At 37.5% G+C, this 21,572-nt stretch overlaps 1 protein-coding gene across 8 annotated transcripts in view; it reads right to left on the reverse strand.

Moving 5' to 3' along the window:
- The window catches only part of LOC116463082 (utrophin), a 565,754-nt gene that overhangs the window by 183,952 nt on the left and 360,230 nt on the right, over positions 1 to 21,572 (reverse strand). Inside the window, exon 1 of one of the 8 annotated variants that reach the window (XM_058434476.1) lies at positions 6,804 to 6,964. The exons of the other annotated variants lie outside the window; for them this stretch is intronic. Within the exon in view, the coding sequence (XP_058290459.1) occupies positions 6,804 to 6,854 (51 nt within the window). The 5' untranslated portion in view covers positions 6,855 to 6,964. Of the gene's footprint in view, positions 1 to 6,803; positions 6,965 to 21,572 lie in introns of those variants that run through there. 8 annotated transcript variants of the gene reach the window in all.

The following is a 21,572-nucleotide window of genomic DNA, read 5'->3' on the forward strand; positions in this document are numbered from 1 at the left end:
AGAAGAAGAAGAAGAAGAAGAAGAAGAAGAAGAAGAAGAAGAAGAAGGAGAAGAAGAAAGAGAAGGAGGAGGAGGAAGAAGAAGAGGAAGAAGAAGTAGTAGTGGTGCATTAAGATGCATAGTTTTCTAAGTTTCACAAGAGCATACGCAACATCAGGACATTTGGGTGCCAAGAACATAAAGAAAATTCGCCTTCTCACATCAGATCAAGCGATGTGTTTTCCAACCCAGCTACCATGACGAATGGGAATGAAACAGGACTGCATAGCTGGCCCAACCAAGGATGATAAGCAGTTCCACAAAGCTTTCTTTAACTATGCTACCAGTGATTGTATGTTCATGTTGGAATATAATTTTCAGTATGTGGAAAACCCTTCCACACATGATTATCATCAAAAGTTGGGAAGAAAATCAACAACCACACGTGATCAAAGAAAAGGAAATCCGCAGACGTTATTTTGTTTTATTTGACATTTGGTGGCACATTAACTTTGCCAAATAGACTCAGAGCTCCTCAAAACAGAAAATCATCTTAATAGTTCTTCTGTATCCTCACAGTCTCTGTTACATAGAAGGACCCTGATGTAAACAGAGTAGATAGATGACACATAGATACACATACCAATGTATGAGTGGATTAATAGGTTTATCTTGATTGACTGGCAAATTGGCCACTATAGTGCTAGGAGAAAACCAAACAATTGAAAAATTGGAAGGAAATGTAGTAATCATTTTGTGCAATTTCTTCACTTAAAAAGTTTAATGGGGGAACTTAAAATAATTTAGAGGCCTGCACTGCGAAGTCCTGGCTAAGCTTGCACTGAAAATTTAGAAATAAATGCAGTTAATGAATCACGTTTCTTTATAGATCACTATGCAATGATGCACTGATTTGAAACTCAGGATGTCAGCATGGGAGGCTGTCAGATCACGACCCTGATGTGCTGTCAAATGCTACAATAAATTAAAGTTCCACGAAAGAGGGCTGACTCTCATTGCACAGCTGGGAGACTTGGCCCTACTAATGCTTACCTCTGTCACCTGCAAGCCCTTCTGAACTTTAAACAGCACAAAATGGTTACCGATAATTAGTTATGGGAATGTAATCCATCTTGAAGCACAAAGCAATGCTCTTCCAAGCATTTAACATAAGCCGGTCATGTGCACAGAGGGGCCACGGGAAGATATTCAAGCAGTTGAACTAACATTTGAAAACAGGGCAGAAGCAATGTCTTAAGGATTCATTTGAAAGGTATTTTAAAACAATGTAAGTATAATGTAAAAGGTTAAGAAAAGCCAGGAGTTAGAAAAATAGGACTACACACTTTAAATAAAACATCATCAAAAGCATAAGACGCAAACCCTCAGAACAGCCCTCCAGAAGATGGCTACAAAAGCTCACAGAGGTTCACTGATAAGTGGTTAGTCTTTCTGTAAACAACACCCACTATTCAGATCAAGATAAACTTCACAAATACGGGAAAACATTTATTTATTTACTTTATACTTATTTAATAATTAGGATTTTAATACAAGTTTTGCCCTTAACTGGGCATTTCTCTAATGATATAGCCCACAGAGATATAACTGTAAACATTTTATAATGTATATCACATAACTTGTTTATAATGTTTCATAGTCAAGCTACTACTTGATTATAAAGCTACAAGTAGTAGCTTATGAATCATTATAAACAAATTATGTGATATATATTATAAAACAAATCAATAAAACATCATGAAAATAAAACATATTTTGCTTAAATATGTAAGCAAAAATATTTCCTCACATTATAATAAACAGAACTGTCTGAAATCTCTGACAGGAAACAGCGATTTAGAACAGTACCACCAGGAAGTCTTCAACAACTAAATGGGTACTAGACTAGATTCATCCTTTTTGGTCTTGTTAAAATAATTTTGGTTTATTTTTGCACCGCCTATTTACTTAACCTTATGTGGCAACAGTGATGTTTTTTCTGAAGGAGTTCTGACCCCTTTCCTGAAGGTGAAGAAGAAATGAGGTTAGAACAACTTTGCTATCATGTCCCAAAGCTCAGGCTAACTAAACAAAGTTAATCATTAGAGGAAAATAAATCCACCATTCCTTTCGAAAGTCAGATTGGATTTCAGAATTGATTATCAGGAGCTCAGCAGGATTACTGCCAGAGCTTTAGGTTTTGAAAATGAGGAATCATGATTTTAAATACATATATATAGTACTTAAATAATAATAGAATAAGCAAATAACATCATCTTAAAAGGTTATGTCATATGTAAATATGTTTTGAAGCAGTTTGTGAGGTTTCTGGGATAGTGAGTAATTGTCATTAATTATTAAATTCATTTATTGATTTTAATTATTATTCTATAAATTTTCTTCCAACAACTAATCTCACAGATTTTAATCACTCTATTGAATCACATTTTTGAGTGACAATAGAGGTGGTATCATCAGGTCTACAGCAGCATTTCTGAATTAAGAAATCGATGCTAATAATGTTCTTTTCCTATTATCTGTGATGACAAATATAGGTAAGACTTGAGGTGGGTGGATAGGTTGAGCGCAGGAGTTCAAGGCCAGCCTGAGCAACACAGCAAGTCCATGTCTCCAAAAGAAAAAAAAAGTAAGACAACAGAGTAGAAAACAGTCAAATTACCAAGTGGAACAAACTCAGATAGTGTAATGAAAACTGAACAAACAAATCAGATCGTGTAATCAAAACTGAACAGGTCAGAAAACCCAGAGAAAAATTATTGCATTTCAATTGTTTAAAACTACACGCCTGGGGCACACAGCTTCTCAACTTCTGACCCGTGTCAAAGCAGTCCCTGTTACCCTGAAAGCTCCCAATTTCTTCCCCTGACACAGGTCCACCCATGGGCCACTCACATGCACACACATTGGTATGTAATCTCATTTCCTTCCTTCAACTTAAACTCATCTGTTAAGTCTCAGTTTAAATGTAATTTCTCCAGGAGAGACTTCACAAGTACTGAGATTAGGGCTAGTATTACTCTTATAATTTCATCTACTTTTGCTTAATTATGCAGTTGTCATTGAAAATGTTCTTGTCTGTATCCTCCCATTCAGCCATAAGATCAATGTCTTCTCCATCTATACACTTAAAGACTAGCACCTGGTACAAACTTCACAAATATTTGCTAAGTAGGGAATAAATGAGTAGACTTTGAAATGTGTTTACTATATCTTATTGAGGACACATTTGTTTTAAAATGAGATATTGCAAACTGAGCAATACAATAGAGCTTCAAATTGTAATTTTAAAAATTAGTCACACAAAAGGAGGTAAATGCCATAAAGAAATTCAGCATTGAGTGGTTTCTCTCTGTGTTGTTATGATGGGAAGCATCTTTGCCCAAGGAGTCACCAAGAGAATGGTACTAAGAGAATGGCACTGACACACACAGCAGACACACACATTAAAAAATCCCTTAGAGAACTAAGATTATCATTAACCATCCAGTAGCAGATCTGAATAAATTAATAAAAGGCAACAGTCACTCAAAATGTCACTGAGCTAAAATTGGCCATTACACTATCCTCTATGACTATTAAACAAAAGAAATACAGTACACAATGCAAATGGCTTAAGTATGACAGTATGTTTATAGTCCCTAAAGTCATGAGATACATCCTTTAGGAAGTACTTTCAGGGAAAAAAATTAATTAAAATCAGGGTGGTAATAAAATACCTATTGGCCGGATCTCAGACAGGTGTGTTGGTGGACTAGTCAACTTTGAGTGTGAACTCTTCCCATAGTCACCCTTGAGCCCGTGGTCACAACTTCTCATCCCTTATCACTTCGTTAGATGATTAGGACCTGCTTGCTGGCAGGCACATCTTGCTACGGGGTCATCCTCCCCTGGTAAGAAGTTCTTTCTCTTTAGGTACCACTCTGGAGTTGGCATGGTTCCCTCCAATTGGGCCTTCCTAATCTGTAATGAGCTGTCATCTTATAGGAACAGAATATTTCCTGCCTGCAAGAGACTCCCAGCCTTGCCCTTTCTGGTTCTAGAAGACTAGAAATGAGTACCCAAGGTTAGAAATTGCCCATCCTGCCTGTGCTGGGAAACTACAATCCCAGCATCACACACGCTGAGACAAGGTGCTCAGCCACATGCCAAACATTCTCATATGAGTGGATATCCAGTAAAAATCACAAAGCCACTGGATGTCTCCAACATTGAAAAATATCAACTAAAATATCCCTTTCAATTTACCTTCACAACAAAACTGCTGTCTTAACGTTATGCTGAAGGTCTGCTATCACCTGGGAATTTTAATGATCTGACCAGTCTATAACTTTCCCGATTAGCCACCATCGGAAGGCCTACTGCTCAGCTGTTGGTCTCAACTACTGAGCGTATCAGGATTTGAGTCTACTAGTCCAACAGTGGACGCTCGTTTTCTTAAAGCCCGAAATTCCTTCAGGAATACAGCCAAATCCCCTTTCTACTGTGGTCACCTAAACTTCAGACTGAACAAAGACAACTGCTGATATGAAAAGTGGTACATCGTTAAGGCTAGTATTCTCCCTAGAAACAGGTTACTAATACTGAGGAAGAGACCGGACTGAGAATTGAAGGTAAAGGGACTCTACCTCTGCGTGTAGAACAGCTGTTGCTCAGCTTCTGAAGGGAACCTGTGGCTTCTGCATTATAGCAGTAGGCCTTGGTCTTTCCCTAGAAATGGCATTATTGCTTTGTTGGGGGAAGGTGGTTAGTTGTATTTGAGAGGTGTGAAGTTCTGATACTTTTCCATAATTGCAGTTTTCCTGCCAATAAACCAATGAAGCAACGTCTCAATATATGAGACAGATTTTGTAAGAACACACAAAGGATTTTAACACTTAGGAAAGAATACATTCACGTACGACAACTTCCTGTAAGTAAAATATGGCCTAAGAGATCAACTTTCACATAGGTTTTTATAAAACTGCCTAACACAAAAATACACATATATGGAGAACTTCAGATGGAGAATTACATCAGGATGGTTTCTTTGAGTTTGCCTTTTGTCTCAAAAATAAATAATTAATTAATAAATATAAAAATCCCAAATAAAGCCTTTGACAGGAAGAAGCCAGTAGATATCTTTTACTGTCAATTCAACTGCTAAAATAGGAATAAGAAATAGTCAAATACTAAGGCTTCAGAGTTAAAACGGGAAACATGCTAATATAACCAGAACTTCTAACTCTGCCAATAAAATGGTTTGAAGGCAGAGGCAAGTTAGGAACCCCTGGTATCTGACCTAGACTTTTAAGACTAATAGCAGCAATTACAATACAAAAGTCCAGCTATTGTCCACAATTACTGCCTCTCAGGGGGTCTAAGTAATGAATTATTCATGTAACATAGGCTCTATACCTTTTAAGGAAGAAACCGACAAACTCTATACAAAACAAGTTAACAGACCTCTTTATGGTCATAAAGTTTGTCACCTGCTGTTACCAGCTGCCATAAGGAAGATATTCCTTGCCTTCCCCGCCCCTTCTAAGTGGAGAGCAAGCTGAGGGAGAACCGTCTTTTACTCTCAGGAATTTAAATGCTTAACGACATATTAAAGCGAGAGGTCGAAGTCCGCCCTGTGTTACAAGCCTAATCCTAACATTACAGTAGAGGTGCAGAGAGCGATTGGGAGAAGCAACTGCGTCCAGGAGGGAGCACCCACCAAGGAGGAGCTAAATTCTTCTCTCTCCACACTCATCCCACCATAATGTTCCTATCATCAAAAGGCAAGCAGTGACTGCAATTGTTTTGTAAAAGCTTCCAAACTTTTCAGATGGCATGATGTTGCATCTTTTCCCTCTGGCAATTGTGATTTGTAAGAAAAAGCCCATTATTCTTTTAATGACTCAATCCAGTCTCGCTTCTACAGTATTTGTACTTGCAATGAACCATGGGGCATTCACGGTGAAAGCCACTGAGCACGGCTTTTTAAATATTAATAATTGACTTACATACCAAGTGAGGGAGGACTTCACCCCTTTCTGCCTTTCTTTTTCTTTAAAGACTGGAAATTGGAAGAAGATTGGTGTTTGGCATCCAAAGGCTAAAGAGGGCAGGAGCGCATACACGCATGTGGAGGTTTTCTGTTTTAACTATAAATGTAAGGTAGAATTTGGCAGGCTAGACTCCATCTAGAATGTGCCAGGAGCCTTCCTATGGAAAAAAGAGCTACACGCAAATTTAATAATCCAAGCATTAAAGCTTCACAGGCATGCAAGCGCTCCATGTTTAAAACAGACACGCTCAGATAAAAAGCCGGAGGTCAGATGTGCCACTGTCACTGTGAAGCGACTTCTGCCACTCAGAGCTGAGTCCGCAGGCTGTACAGGGCAGTGCACGGCAGGCAGTGGCTGGACAGATAAACCTGAGGGGTATGGGGAACAGAACCCATGCCTACGAAGTCAGACTTTGGCACCAATACCCAGTGTTTGTTGCTGGATTTTTATTTTATTTTCATTTTCTTTTTTTTTTTCTCCAAAGAAGTTTCAGTTAAATTACCAGCTGACTTGAGTACAAAGAGTTTCTTCTGATGTGGAATTCTAAAAGTGACAGGCATCATGAGAAGCCCTCCTGACCAAGGGAAGTAATTGCTAATTAGCCCTTTACTTGAAAAACATCTTTAAAGGAGAGAGCAAAATCGAATATTCTTTATAAATTATACTAAACCACCAAAGAGTCAATAGAATATCTATCTAAATGTATAGTGAAAAAAAAAAGGCAAGAAAGAAAGGAAAAAAGTACATTCATGAAGTTTGCTTTCTGCATACCTTTTCAAATTTTGTCAGCAGTTCCCGTAAGTTGAAGTTCAGACCAATCATTGTCCAGTAGCCCTTGAAGCCTACATCTTTCCGGCAAACTTCCTTCAGACAACAGCGTTTAACTTCTAAACACCGTATCTTTTCTGGCTATACTTTAAAATCCTTTGTAAAATCCTTTACAAGCCTTGCCCTTGAGCTATGGTCCATCAGCAGCAGCGGCAGCTTGCGCTGGGACATTTTAGCCACCCCACTGTGGGTCCGTTTTTTCATGGACTTCGGAGTTCGCAAGGAATAGACCTGCTTCTGTATTTCCTGGTAGCTGTGTTCCACGAGGCTGGCATGGTCTCCTCTTTCTCTGGGAAGCCCAGGATTCCCTTCTGCTCACCTCACTAATGACCTGCAGGCCACAACTGTTCTCTCCTGGGCCCCAAGCTTAGAGTTTGGTCTCAATTACACACAGCAAAAAAAGAAGCTATATCCTGGAAACTTGCATGAGAGAAGAAAAAAAAAAGCCAAGTATTACCAACTTCCTCCATTCAGACTGATTTCAGAACGAAAAAAAAAAAAAAAATCCTGGGTAAAGAGCCAGTTTTCAAAGAGCATGACTTATGTAGAGTTCGAAGGAGGAGTGTACTCTTAGCTGAAGAAACACCAAAACACAGGACAAGAGGCCACCGGTTCTCACTCTCCCAGACACCAGCAGCCTGGGTTGCTATGGTAACCACCAAGCTAGTTTCAGTCCATTTCCCTAGGTCAGCCTGGCCTAAGGGATGTTGTCAATGCAACAGAACTGAAGTTGTTTTAAAAGGTGTTCTGTCTGTCCAGAGAAACGCTCTCGCAGCAAATCTCCTAGTCCCTTCTGCCGGCTTTGTGGCAGGGGAGAGCAGCCTCAGTGGGCTCTGGCAGCTCCCCTGGCTGATCTGACAGCAGTGTGGTAATCAACTTCTCTCTCCAGCAGTTGTTTATTATTTTAATCAGCATCCTCCCTTTCTACCACCCCTCACACGGTTTGAAGTGAAAGCTCACTCCCACTTCCTGGAGGCCTGCCTGCCCCAAAAGTCAGTTCTCTATCTCTTACATTGTCTCAATCTTGAATGGATCACAGGTTCCATGTTCCAGTTGGGAGCCAACCCATGAAAAGAAAAGGGAGTGAATGTACAAAACAATACAAATCACAAAAGGAAATACGCGTTGATTAATTTTATTTTTCAAAAAGGTGTTAGCAGGAAACTGATGAAGAAAATAGTTTTAAAGTGTTTTGATCTCTTTGATGCCGCTGAAAGTCATTCAGACTGTTTTCTTATAGGGAATTTACTTGTTTCTGACATAAAACTTAATGAGAGAAACTACTGTACTCAAAATGTGAGTAATAACTACATTGAATGTGTCTTCCATTTTGATGTTAAATTACTACTGGCACTCAGAGAAACACCATCTTCCAGGAAGTTTTATGTGTCATGGCTTTAAAGAAGAAAACTCCAATCCAAATTATAAATTCTTTGTAGTGATATTACGGATATCATTCCAAGGCAAATGTGATTTTGCCTTTGCATTACATAGCTATATTGTGTACCAATAAAGTATAACAGAAATGTCCATTTGAAACATGTTTCTCTAGTTGTAGGCAGAATTTCATCATAAAGATGCAGTGCTTATAATGGTAACACTATCACAAGTAGAATAATGTAAATTTTAATATAAGTAAGTTTACTTTTTTGCATCAGGGCATCGACCAAAGCAGGGGGAAAACCCTAAAATCAGAATATGCATCTCCTAAAAGGCTAATGAGTTGCTTAAATATCAATACCGTTAGCACTTATTTAATCATGGGTCATAAGAGATACCATTTAACACCAGAAAAACTATAAATCTATCAGGGAACAGTATACAATGTTGGTATTATTTTTTGGATTTGCAAATCATTTTTCTTTCTATTTCATTCCTAACTTATTTTCATATCAGTATTTAAATAGCATGTGTTTTACATATGCCCATCTATACAAATTTTAACAAGCTTTTAAAATATTTTCATTATTTTTTCATAAAAACCTGCATGTCCCCAGGGGCAAAATGGCTTTATGAGCTTTCTAGCAGAACGTGTTTCACCTCAACGCACATTTGATTTCAAAAACAAATGTGTTAATTTAATGGTTATTCAGAAATTCAAAGGTAAAAATAATCTACAGTTTGGATCAAAACAGCACTGACACCAGCATGAAGACCAACCATCAGAACTGTGGTGAAGAAACTTACACAGAAAGTGGCCACAGGGAACCTGGTCTGTAAAGACTCTGGGGCCACATGCTGAGATCTTTCAAGAGCAGCAAATAAACTTTTTACATAAATACAAGACAAAAGAAACCACCAGCACCAGCACCATCACCACCACCACACAAAAAAATAAATAAATAAATAAAGAGGGAGAGAAAAAGAACAATCTTTCTCAGCTGGGCAAACTTCCAGCTACCACCCAGGGTGCTGGATGGCTGGGATCAGAGACATGTGCAAACACGCCATTCCATTCCCCCGTGCACAGATCAGAAGGGTGAATTAAACAAAAACTCCGTGGAACAACAGGGAATACCATAGTCTTTCTCTAAAGTAGACCCTTTCTGTTTAAAGCGCTCTTATAACAAGACAAGAATGATATGTTATTATTAGAGCCCCAAATATCTTGTATCCACACCCAAGGCTAAACACAAGGCATAAAGATGAGGGAAAAGAAAGGGTATCCTTTGTATTAGGCCTTCTTCCCAAAAGATAAGAGCAAGGGAACTTTTATCAGCCTGATAAGTACCTGAGTCCTGGACAGGAGAAAGGAACAAGAGTATGTTCCCCTGTGGAATTCGAGAGTAGAATATCCAGAAACTGTTGCCTTTGTGTCAGCTACCCTCTCAGAACTGACATCCTCTGCTAAGGTAGAAATGAAGACACTCACTGAAAACTCCCTTATATACAGTTATGCAGCAACAAAAACTAAGATATTGACAAATCTAGCTATGATGGCAGCCTCTTTCTACCTTAGCAGAGGATGTCAGTTTTTAGATGGAGTTTTGCTCTTGTTGCCCAGGCTGGAGTGCAATGGCGTGATCTCAGCTCAGCACAACCCGCACACCTCCTGAGTTCAAGCAATTCTCCTGCCTCAGCCTCCCGAGTAGCTGGGATTACAGGCAGGCGCCACCACGTCCGGCTAATTTTGTATTTTTAGTAGAGATGGGGTTTCTTCATGTTTGTCAGGCTGGTCTCGAACTCCTGACCTCAGGTGATCTACCCGCCTCGACCTTCCAAAGTGCTGGGATTACAGGCATAAGCCACTACACCCAGCTGATGGTAGCTTCTTTAGAAGAAAGAGTACAAAACTCAGTGGATACATATTCAAAAACGGATCATCAAAAGAATATGGGATCATTCAAAAGATTTTTTTTTAATTCTTAACTAATTTTAATTACAGGGTAACTATACTCTCACTAAAACACAAGAAAGCAACTAAAAATGTTTTTTAAGTGTTAAAGTCAAACAGATTATTCATGTAAAGATCCAAAGTCATTCCGTGAAATTCAAATAGCTAAATATCTAATATATTACTCAAAAGTACTGCACTCTTTGATAACTGATACATTAAAAGACTTGTAAATGGGAGTTGCTTTTATAAAAGTGAGCACATTTCATCATGAATTTGTGTTTGATATCTATAAGATAAAGTGTACTTTCCACTACCCAGATGTAGTGGCCCATGACGATAATCCCAGCTACTTGGGAGGCTGAGGTGGGAGAATCACCTGAGCCCAGAAGGTCAAAGCTGTAGTGAGCCGAGATCGTGCCACTGCACTCCAGCCAGAGCAACCAGAGTGAGACTTTGTCTCACTTTCTTAGTTTAAAGTCAGTACACAAAATATCATCTTGGTAATATACCTACAGTTCCACAGTCCTTTTTTATCAACCACCTCTTTGATACATTATCACCTGTAATCCTGTAATTATTAAAACAAAAAATAGATGCCTCCAGTGAAAGCAATACATCACCAGAGAGACTTAATAAATTAGATGATGACATTTGAAGTAGTTGACATTTTCCCAATTTAAGCCAATGTGCAAATAAATTGTTCAGTGATCCTCAGTAGGTGGAATATGCTTGACACTACCAATCCCTGTATCAGATCAACACTGAATAACCAAGGAATCTCTAGCTAAATAAACCATGTTTCAAACATAGACATAGAGTTTCATGAGAAAGCAAAAAGGTTCCAGAACCACATAGAAGCACAGGAAAACTCAGCAATGGACTCAATAAAATCTAAATCTAAATTGTTTAATAAAAACCACATTCCGATGCCAAAATAAAGAGAGCTACACGTATGGTTTTGCCAATAACTTTCAAAGGGTAGGACAATTTACAAATATTTTGTACTTAAAAACTATATTTCATATAATTTGTTAAAAGATGACCTATTTAGTAATTTTATTAAGACAATAAAAGATTCTTTACAGCTCAAATAAGAACTTTACATCTTACTCCTATAGTGGATCTTAAGGCACCCTTCCCACAAAACACAATTTTTAAAACTGTAAAGATCAAGTATATTTTCTATGTAAATTCTAACAGGTTTCTCTTTATATTGGCCAATACAAAGAACAAAAAGAAAAGAAAAGAAGAAAAGCTTCTTAGGAGCCTCTAAAGTGAAGCATATGGAAGGTCAATAGGTGATTACACATAAATCGCTACATCATGGCTTATTCATTACTAAAATGAGGAGCTTCTGGCATGGGGAGAAAAGTTTATTTGTTGTAAGCCCATTCTGACTCAAAGAAAGATCCAGCTTATTTCTTGTGAAAGAAATACACACAATTCTCCTTTTCATAACCCTTCTAACTTGGGATTTAGAATTCAAAAATAAAATAGCTTCAAGACCCTAATCGTGATCTGAGTTTTCAATTCATTGTCTTCTACCACTGAAGTTCCATTAGGGAGAGACCACTCCATACATTTCAGCTTTCGAGTTAACATCAGCCAGCAGCGAAGTGTGTCAGCTGGTAACTATTTAAGGTAATATACAGCCCTAAAGGGCAAAAAGTTCAATCTAAGGATGGAGGCCTGAGTCCCCTGATGAAATGGAAAACTCTCCTTTTATCCCAGGAAGTTCAGGCACTGTGCTTTGTACACAAAGAATTATTTTTAATGTTTGTCTCTTCAATATAATGCCAACTACTTTGATAATTTTACAGGTGGTCATGGAGAAATAAAAATTAGGATTCATAAGAAAAAGATTCAATACTTAATATATTTTCTATAACACATAACCAAAAGATTCCAATAGATATTTAAAGAGGTACAAAGAGCTTTTTCTTCTTCAGGGGAATGGGTGGGTGAGGTGGGGTGTGGTGGGGTGGGGTAGGGGTTCAGAAAGAGAAATACCAGCTGATTTGCTTCTGAATTAGCCAACCAGGTGCTGGAGTCAGCCTTCAGCAACCTTCTAAATATTTAATAATTCAGACAGCACTTTATTAGGTGACTAAAAATAATGCCAAGACAAGTTAATGCTTCCAAACCATATTCTTCCTAAAAAATATGCATCAGACAAGAGGGAAACAATCTCAGGAGGCCAAGCCTCATATTCCAGATGTCTACTGACAGCACAAGCCTGTAGGATATGCAACTAAATCCACAGGGCTCTGGGAAAAAGGCTCTTAAAGGTTTTCAAAAGGTTTTTCCAGTTTTCTTCAGCCATGAAGATTTGGCAAATTAAAGCCAAAATTAAAATACAAATTTTAACAACAGCAACTAAAATGTCAAAACAAATCAAAATTGAAAGTGCTGTTTTCAGTCACAAGTTAAAAGCTGGTACTTTCCCCAGGAGGGCATTGCTCCTATAATCTGAATACATATTTAAGGAACTGAACATTGGGTAAACACAGAGGAAGTTCAAACTAACCCCACGCGATCAGCTATACTTTTGTGTATAATACTAAGCAGTGGGATTTCTCTCATGCTTGGAGGCTAATCCATTCATTGTGGAGTTACTGCTTCAACTCTGAACCATGTCCCTGTCATCTTCTTACTTAGGAACCCATTCTGGATTCTCTGCAAAATCACACTCTAAACCTACTTCAACTCCCTAATCATGATCCATCTTCACTAATATTACCAATAACCAGTTAATACTTAACCACATGAACCACTCATACTTACAACTATGGTTTCCCACGAAAAGTCATATATCACAATCATCCTTTTTTTTTCACCTCCAGTCATATTTACTTTCTGTACCTTTATCTCTCTTCCTTCATTTGTTTGCTCTGAGCAATGAGTCCTACATAGACAGTGAACACAGACAATGTATTATGCAGCTTACGTGGAAATCAGTAGGCTGATTACAAAATGAAGAATTCCTTTACGTTAAGCCATTACATTTCCTAGAGATTATTAGAATCTGCCAAATTTGAAGGTAGGGGATAATTTAACAATGCCCATCAAATATTGAAATGCATATAACCTTTGACTCAGAAATTCTATCACTAGGAATTTGCAAATATGTTTACAGACATATGTATAATGATACTCAATAAGTCCTACTTGACTTATTGAGCTGAAAACAATCTATATGTCCATGAAAAGGTAACTGGGTAAACAAGTTATGGCAGACTCACATAATGAAATGCTGTACAACTATGGAAAAGAGAGATAATTTCTTTTTCTTTTTTTTTTTTTTTTTAAGATGGAGTCTCGCTCTGTCACCCAGGCTGGAGTGCAGTGGTGTGATCTCTGCTTGCTGCAACCTCCGCCTCCCGGGTTCACACCATTCTCCTGCCTCAGCCTCCCAAGTAGCTGGGACTACAGGTGCCTGCCACCACACCTGGCTAATTTTTTTGTATTTTTTAGTAGAGACTGGATTTCCCCATGTTTGACAGGATGGTCTCGATCTCCCGACCTCGTGATCTGCCCGCCTCGGCCTCCCAAAGTGCTGAGATTACAGGCGTGAGCCACCACGCCCAGCCAAGAGGGGGATACTTTCTAAGAGCAAATAATTAATCTCTAATATGTATGCACATACATATCCTATGTATATGCCAAAAAGGGGCTGAGTGATACGTAGTTATGTACAGGTACAATCTATGAGATATAGATAACATTTCTGTAAGGATCTATAATATAGCAATAATGGCGACCTCCAAGGCAAGATTGGAGAGCTGAGTGTCTAGAATGAAACACTTCAATGTTAAATCTTTTATACTGTGTGAAAATTTCACCACAGCCTGTGTTTCTATTTTCATACAAAATTAAATCAATAGACAGAAAATACCCAAGTAAAACACATTTATCTTCCTGGGTAGATACCTATTCCAAAAAGGGTGTCATCATTACATTTGAAAGCTAATGCTACTGGAGACAATTATTTTTGCCTCTAAAAGTTTCAGAAGTTTTGAGGTGCCAGATGGTCTAACACTACCAAACCAACCCTCAATAGAAACAAGCCTTCTGCAGCAGTAGGCTGGTCAATGGTAAGCTTTTCTAAGGGACACATCGAACAAAGCCTTTTTGTTCTCACAAGTTACTTTATAACTAGTAACTCCTGCTTACTTAAAAGACAACTTTGTGTCTAAACAGGTATTATATAACTCAAGCTATTCTCTCCCCAAGGAAACGAGTATCCCTATTGTCATCTAATACTGTGATACTACGGTCTAAAGTTTATTGGAATGTTTATAAAAATCCATTGATAACACTTGAAAATGAATGTCTGGCCTGATTTGTCCAGGCAATTGAAGCATCGCTTTATCTTTCAAGTAGGTTTAAGTGATCCTACCTAGACTGTGGCAGAGTGAAAGCACCAGAGTCTACTAGTGTCTAAAGAGATGCTGCAATGTGAATAGCACCTTCGTTCATGGATCTAAGTTGCAGAAGTGAAAAAGAAAATTATAGTTTAATCATGAGGGCAGGTCTTTCCCGTGATGTTCTTGTGATAGTGATTAAGTCTTATTCCCTGGACCCTGCTTGTCAGGTTCAGAGACAGGAGGCTTTATGTGCCATGAAGGTTACTGTAACAAAATACTAAAGGAAACGAACATCCACAGGTGAAGTACCATCTGACACTGACATCAGCCACGTTCTTGTTTAGGGATAAGTTAAGCCACAGTAGGAGGGACTTTGCAATGTCTTGTCATCTCAAGCTCTGCATTTGAAATTGCCAAACAAAGGAATTTAAAGTACAATTTCCATCTAGAATTTGATGTAGAGAGTGTTTTAACTTTAAAATCAGAATACGGAATAATTAGGAAGTAATAGAGCCTTTAAAAGTACAACACCATGGGGACGCAGGGGAAAGTTGGGAGGGGGGTGAGGGATAAAAGACTACACACTGGATACAGTGTACACTGCTCGGGTGATGGGTGCACCAAAATTTCAGAAATCCCCACTAAAGAACTTATTCATGTAACCAAACACACTTGTCCCCCAAAAACCTATTGAAATAAAAAAAATACTATAAAGATAATAAAAAGGCAAGACACAAACTGGAAGAAGATATTTACAACACGCAAATTGACAACACTAAACATTGGTATAGAAAAGACTATATATGGTTCAGGATGATAAGAACTTAAGGCATCAGAACATAACTTCCTCACTAAAAATTGAGTCAGATCATTCTACTACTATGATAGTCTGAAAAGCAATACAGAAAACGTTTTAATTGTATGAGAAAATATTCATTGATGTTACATGTAAACTAGATTACTTATTTGTATTATTTCATCCTGGCTCTATAGTATATATTTCATGGGATAAATAAGAAAGAATAACACTCTTGAAACCAAACGACCTGTGTCATGATTTCCTTTATGACACTTATCTAGCTGCTTGACCCTGGAACTCTTGTCTGAACCTTGATTTTTCTGTGTAGAATGTTCCTCTAACACTTGAGCAAACACTCTTATCAAGAAAGACATTCACTAGTACTATATAATTGCACATTTGTTTCAACAAAAATTTATTGAGATTTAGGTAGTTTTAGTTACAGGACAATTAAGACTTTCTTATTATTATATGTATACCAGAAATGCCTGCATTGACTTTTTCAGAGGTGAGGGTTCCACTAGTTTTCATATATTTCAAAAAAATTGATAAAAACTCTAAAAATATATTATTATAGTATATTATTTCGGTTGGTTTAACAGCAAAAACCATGATTACTTTTGAACAAACCTAATATTTTGAGAGAAGCTAAGTGTATGATATTTTAAAATATTTCTTCATTTTTTTACCACAAAGAAAACTTGTTAAGAGTTAACATTGGCTATTATTAACAACAAAATTTTAAAATAAAATATAAATAGGTTACATGAAGATTTATCAATGACCAGTAATTATTATTATTATTATTATTTTTTGAGACAGAGTCTTGCTCTGTCACCCAGGCTGGAGTGCAGTAGCACAGTCTGGGCTCACTGCAACCTCCGTCTCCTGGGTTCAAGCGATTCTCCTATCTCAGCCTCCTGAGTAGCTGGGATTACAGGCTCGTGCCACCACACCCAGCTAATTTTCGTATTTTTAGTAGAGATAGGGTTTCACCACGTTGGTCAGGCTGGTCTCGAACTCCTGACCTCGTAATCTGCCTGCCTTGGCCTCCTAAAGTGCTAGGATTACAGGCGTGAGCCATGGCCTATGACCAGTAATTATTAAAAGCCACATTGAATAATAAAATATTCATCACATCAGTGAAGCCATTCCTAAAATAGCAATGCTTTATTGTATTCATTGACGTATCCCCAGAAATTACAACAGTCTCTAACATATAGTAGACAACCAAAAGTCATTACTGAATTACTAAATTATCTCATACATATCATCTCAAACAACTTCAAAACTTTAAAACAAGTTGGAATCACCAATTAATACACCCACATATACACACTACTTAAATATCAAAATACCTTAATATTTTTTGATATTTCTTGCTTCTCTTCTCTTCTCTTTCACCTCCTGCTATGGTTTGGCTGTGTCCCACCCAAATATCAACTTGAACTGTAGCTCCCATAATTCCCATGTGTTGTGGGAGGGACTTGGTGGGTGGTAATTAAATCATGAAGGCGGGCCTTTCCCATGCTGTTCTCATGATAGTGAATAAATCTGATGAGATCTGATGGTTTTATAAAGGGGAGTTCTTCTGCACAAGCTCTCTTGCCTGCCGCCATGTAAGATGTGCGTTTGTTTCTCCTTTGCCTTCTGCCATGATTGTGAGGCCTCAACAACCATGTGGAACTGTGAGTCCATTAAACCTCTTTTGTTTAAATAAATTACACAGTCTTGGGTATGTCTGTCTTTATTAGCAGCATGAGAATGAGCTAATACATCTCCTCACAGGATTTCTTCAAGCCATCATTCCTGAATCCAATCTCTCTCTGTATTCTCAAGTTCTGTATGCTGCATGACAAACCTAACTGAATTCGAAAACTAATGAAAAAGTTACTTCTTTTAGCTCACCTTCTATTTCCTCATTAAAGCTAGTACACTAGTAGCTAATTTAAAATCAAAATTAAATATGACAGTTTTTAGAACACTTATACAAAATGCTTATACCTGGCAAGTTCTGTTTATGCTCCATCGAAAACACTTAACATTAAAAAAAAAGAAGTTCCCGGCTTACAGATTTAAAATTCAAACATTCTTTATACTGTCGTATCATCCCGTTTCTTTAATGATTCTCCATATTCCAACCCCAAAATAACTAAACTGTGATGCAGTGCTGTCCAATAGAACTTTCTGTGATAATGAAAATATTCCATCTTTGTGATGTTCAATAATAGGATGGCTATTAAACATCTGAAATGTGGCTAATGATGTGACTGGAGAAATACATTTTGATTTTAATTTTAATTCATTTAAATTTAAATAGTCACATACAACCAGTGGCAATGGTATTGGAGAGTGCAGCCCTGATTCCTAACTTTCAAGGTGCCACAATACAGCCTTATCCTACCTACCAGGCATCATTCCTACAATATTCTAAACAACAGGCTTTCCTAGCATGCCCTGATGCACTTTGTACTTTTTCTCTGTTGACAGGATTCTATTTTCTTAATAGCCTCCTCATGTTTTGTTTTGTTTTTAATCTATTCAAATTTTATCCATCCACTGAGGACCAATTCAATTTCCACCTTCTACTCAAAGCCCTGTGTGATAATCCTAATTCAACAATTTCCTATCCAAATCGGCCATCTCCATTATGCTGTACTGTTACCCTGTACCTTATTTACATGTTGCCTTGGCTTGTTTACAGGTTGTTTTGCCAATGTGCTTTCCTTTCCTTGTCACCCCAAGGGAGTTAAGCTCTTTAAATAAAGAAGAAAAAAGTTAAATTTATTTGTCCCTCAAATGACCTATAGAATCGTAAACATAAAACCACTGCTCAATAAATACTTTTTATTTGATAAGAGCAAAACAATTTGAATATATTAAAATGATTCACTCTTCATGTTTTGCCGTAATAGAAAAGAAAGACATGATCTTGACAGACTTTTACACATTTATGAAGTTACCAAAATAGTCTCCAAATTCAAATTGCAAGTCAAAAATTCTAGGGCTTGATTTTAATCCATCGCTCCATTTTCTAAGGATCGCAAGTTACCCTGCAGATCTGCACTCATCTTAACTCATAAATTTCCCCCAGGACAGAGAGGCTCCCATCTTCCTGGAAATCATTCAAGCTTCACTTCATGATGGAAAACGTTAATTTGATTGTATTTTTTTAGTCTTACTTTAAATTTTAAAAGAAAGTGCTGCCCTCTTGTGAAATGAGCTAGAAGATTTATCATTTCACTGACAGTTGTGTAAATACTACGAAGGGATTAAAAGTTAAATTTTAACATTAAAACAAAAATAGGGTTTATCTCAAAGTTGTATGTGTTTCCCGTGAGGTCTCTCCCCACTGCTTTTCTGCTCTGTTGGTGAATTTCCCAACCAAACGAGAAATGGGTATTAGGGTAAACTGCTCGTCCTTGCACTATAATTGAAAAATAATGAATGAGTGGTGTATTTTCACTCTATTGGGAACGAAAAGCTGTAGTTTCTTTATATTACTGAAGGGATAAAGGGAACAAGAGCCAGCAAAGGAGAAGATGCATCAGCGACAACATGGGAAGACACAAGTCAACTCACTGTCTGACCTTGGGCAAGAGTTTAACCCATACGTGCTCTACTCTCTTAGCCATAGAGTGATTATTTCAGTAATATTCCAAACTGTGTAGAGTTGTGTTAATGTTAAGTAAGAAGTATAGGTGACATAAATAGCATAGTGTTTATCATCACACAGTAAGTGCTTATTATAAGTCATTTAAACAATAGGGTCGCTAAGAAAATCTAACAACTGTAATATATGTGGTCCTTTATTCAGGCATTCACTATGTGGCACAGGTACTAGATACCAGGAAAAAATACATACAAAAGTATTATTTTGCAGGAGCTTCCATTCTGAACTATCCATGTGTAAAAGCTGTTGATACCAAAATGGAATCGATTATGTCAAACCCTAGCAAATGGAGTTGGAAGGTCATGAAGGGGGAGCCCTCACTCACAAATGCCTGTAAAGGCCTTATAGTAGACATTCCTGCATTTACTGCACCTTTGCCTGTACAGGACCTTTAGCAAGGAAATTCCCCTAGACTGCAAAGCTCCAGATAAGCAGCTTGCACAAGGACACCTGTCTAGTAATGATGTCTTTAACAATGATTTGTCGCCAACTCTTACAGCAAGCCCTTGTAACCAATGATCTTTCTGGTTTAACAAACAGTTTATGAAGACTTCTCTTTGTCTTTAAAAAAGTCTCCCTTTGGTCCCAATCTCCTTGATGTGCCTGTGATCTGGCTCAGGACACATTTTCTGGGTTACAATCCTCTGCTAAAATAAACTCCTCTGTTCTGGAGAACCTAAGTTCCTTTCAGATTGACACATGAAAATACAGGAAAAATTATTCCATAGTTTCATGAAGAACAAGTATGAGCAGATTCACAACGGACAGAAATGGCCAGTATAAATCCTATGGGCTTTAAGGATCTAATTAAATATATCAGTTCACTCAAAACCTACCTGAGTGACAAATAATGAATTATCTCAATTCTAAGGGTATAAGAACTAGACAGGAGACAACAAATCCCAAACTGAGTATTATCCAATAATGTTTTCTTTCTTTCCAGAGTGTGTTTTTTGGAATAAGATTTTGCTTTTACTCCTATCCTCTCTTCTGGAATTAGGATGAAGGGAGGATGAGAGATTGGCTGGACAAAATAGCATAGCAAGAGCAGACTGAGCTATTTTGACTATATCTCTAACATCATTAACAAACTTGAGTAACTCACACACTGGTTTTCATTTACCCACCACATTGGGTCTCACATGTAAATAGGTCCATTTACATAAGAATATTAGGAACAGGTGTGCCCATTTTAAAACGTGTTTAAAATGTAGAACATTCTTTGATTTTCGGTACACTGAGGGAGTTGTCTACATAAAGTAATCTTTAGAAAAATTCTTTTGTAATGTGGGAGATCTTTTGTCAAATTAAAAGCCGCCCCCTGATACATTTGCTTTCCCAGTTTGAATTTTTATGTGTGAGAGGTTTTCTTTACTTAGGAAAACCTCCCATTTCTTTCTTGATCGGTAGTATGATAGGGAATAAAGGAATGTTGGCATGGTGAAGTGAAAAAATGCCTCAAGGAGAGTATGGATCTTATATTTCCTTAATATAATACGTATTTTCTCTTTTTAAATAAAATCTCTTTTTAAAAATAACCTGTAAGAATGGAGGAATGACAGTCATGTTGTTCTGTTATTCTAATTAGTTGCTTGTCTGCTCAAATAGCAGACAGCCACAGAGGAACCTAGTAACATTTTGGTGAGCTAACTGTGGGAAAAAGTCTCCAATTAAATGCTAAGAAAGGAACTTAACATGCACACATTTTAAATTAAATAATGCTTTGACTTTACTGGAGTCAGGCAAAACCAATATTGACTCATCATACACTTAAGGGAATGCTTCTAATAAATAAATGAAGGTTAAAAAGGTGGAAAAACATGCCTCAATAATTTTTCAAGCCGAATAGAATTGCATGACACTGTAACCACTAATTTTCTTAATCTTGTAGAGGGGGTAGAAGTCTGACAAAGTGAACTGCTAAGTAAGTATACAGCAAAATCGAAGGAGTAGACCTAGGCCTTGTTACCATTTATTTAATCAGGTAAAATAGAATCTGTTTAGTGACCCATATGAAAGATCAACAAGAAAAGGATTTCAAGTTCAGAGAATAAGAGAAATGAACCCCTAGAGTGTGTGCTAAATAATATGTTTTCAATAAAGGTGTGTTGATTCAATGTGATGGACCACTGAATACCATTTTGACATAAATTTTTTTAAAGAGTTGCTTTCTCCCCCACTCCCATTACAAGCAGCCAACTCTGCTCTGACCTCCCACTTTTTGCCAGTCAGAACCAAGCTTCGAGAAGCCCATAATACTCGCATCACCAACATAGCTTTCTCCATACCTCCTGCCACTTTTAAAATTTGTTCTCCTTGAGCCTCAACAGCCCCGTTATACAACACAGATTTCTTGATCATCACCTTTAAGGTTGTCTTCTCCAGATCCTTTTATTTTTTCAGATTCTTATGCATTTCCTCTAACCCTTCAGATTCTGTCTCTTGCTATTAATCAAAAAACTAACATCACCTGTATATTTGCTAACTTGTTAATTTTGCAAAGTATTATTTTATGACGTGAATCCTATTTCCATTA

The sequence above is a fragment of the Hylobates moloch genome, unplaced genomic scaffold (genome assembly GCF_009828535.3).
Source record: "Hylobates moloch isolate HMO894 unplaced genomic scaffold, HMol_V3 SCAFFOLD_27, whole genome shotgun sequence".
Taxonomy (NCBI): Eukaryota; Metazoa; Chordata; class Mammalia; order Primates; family Hylobatidae; genus Hylobates; species Hylobates moloch.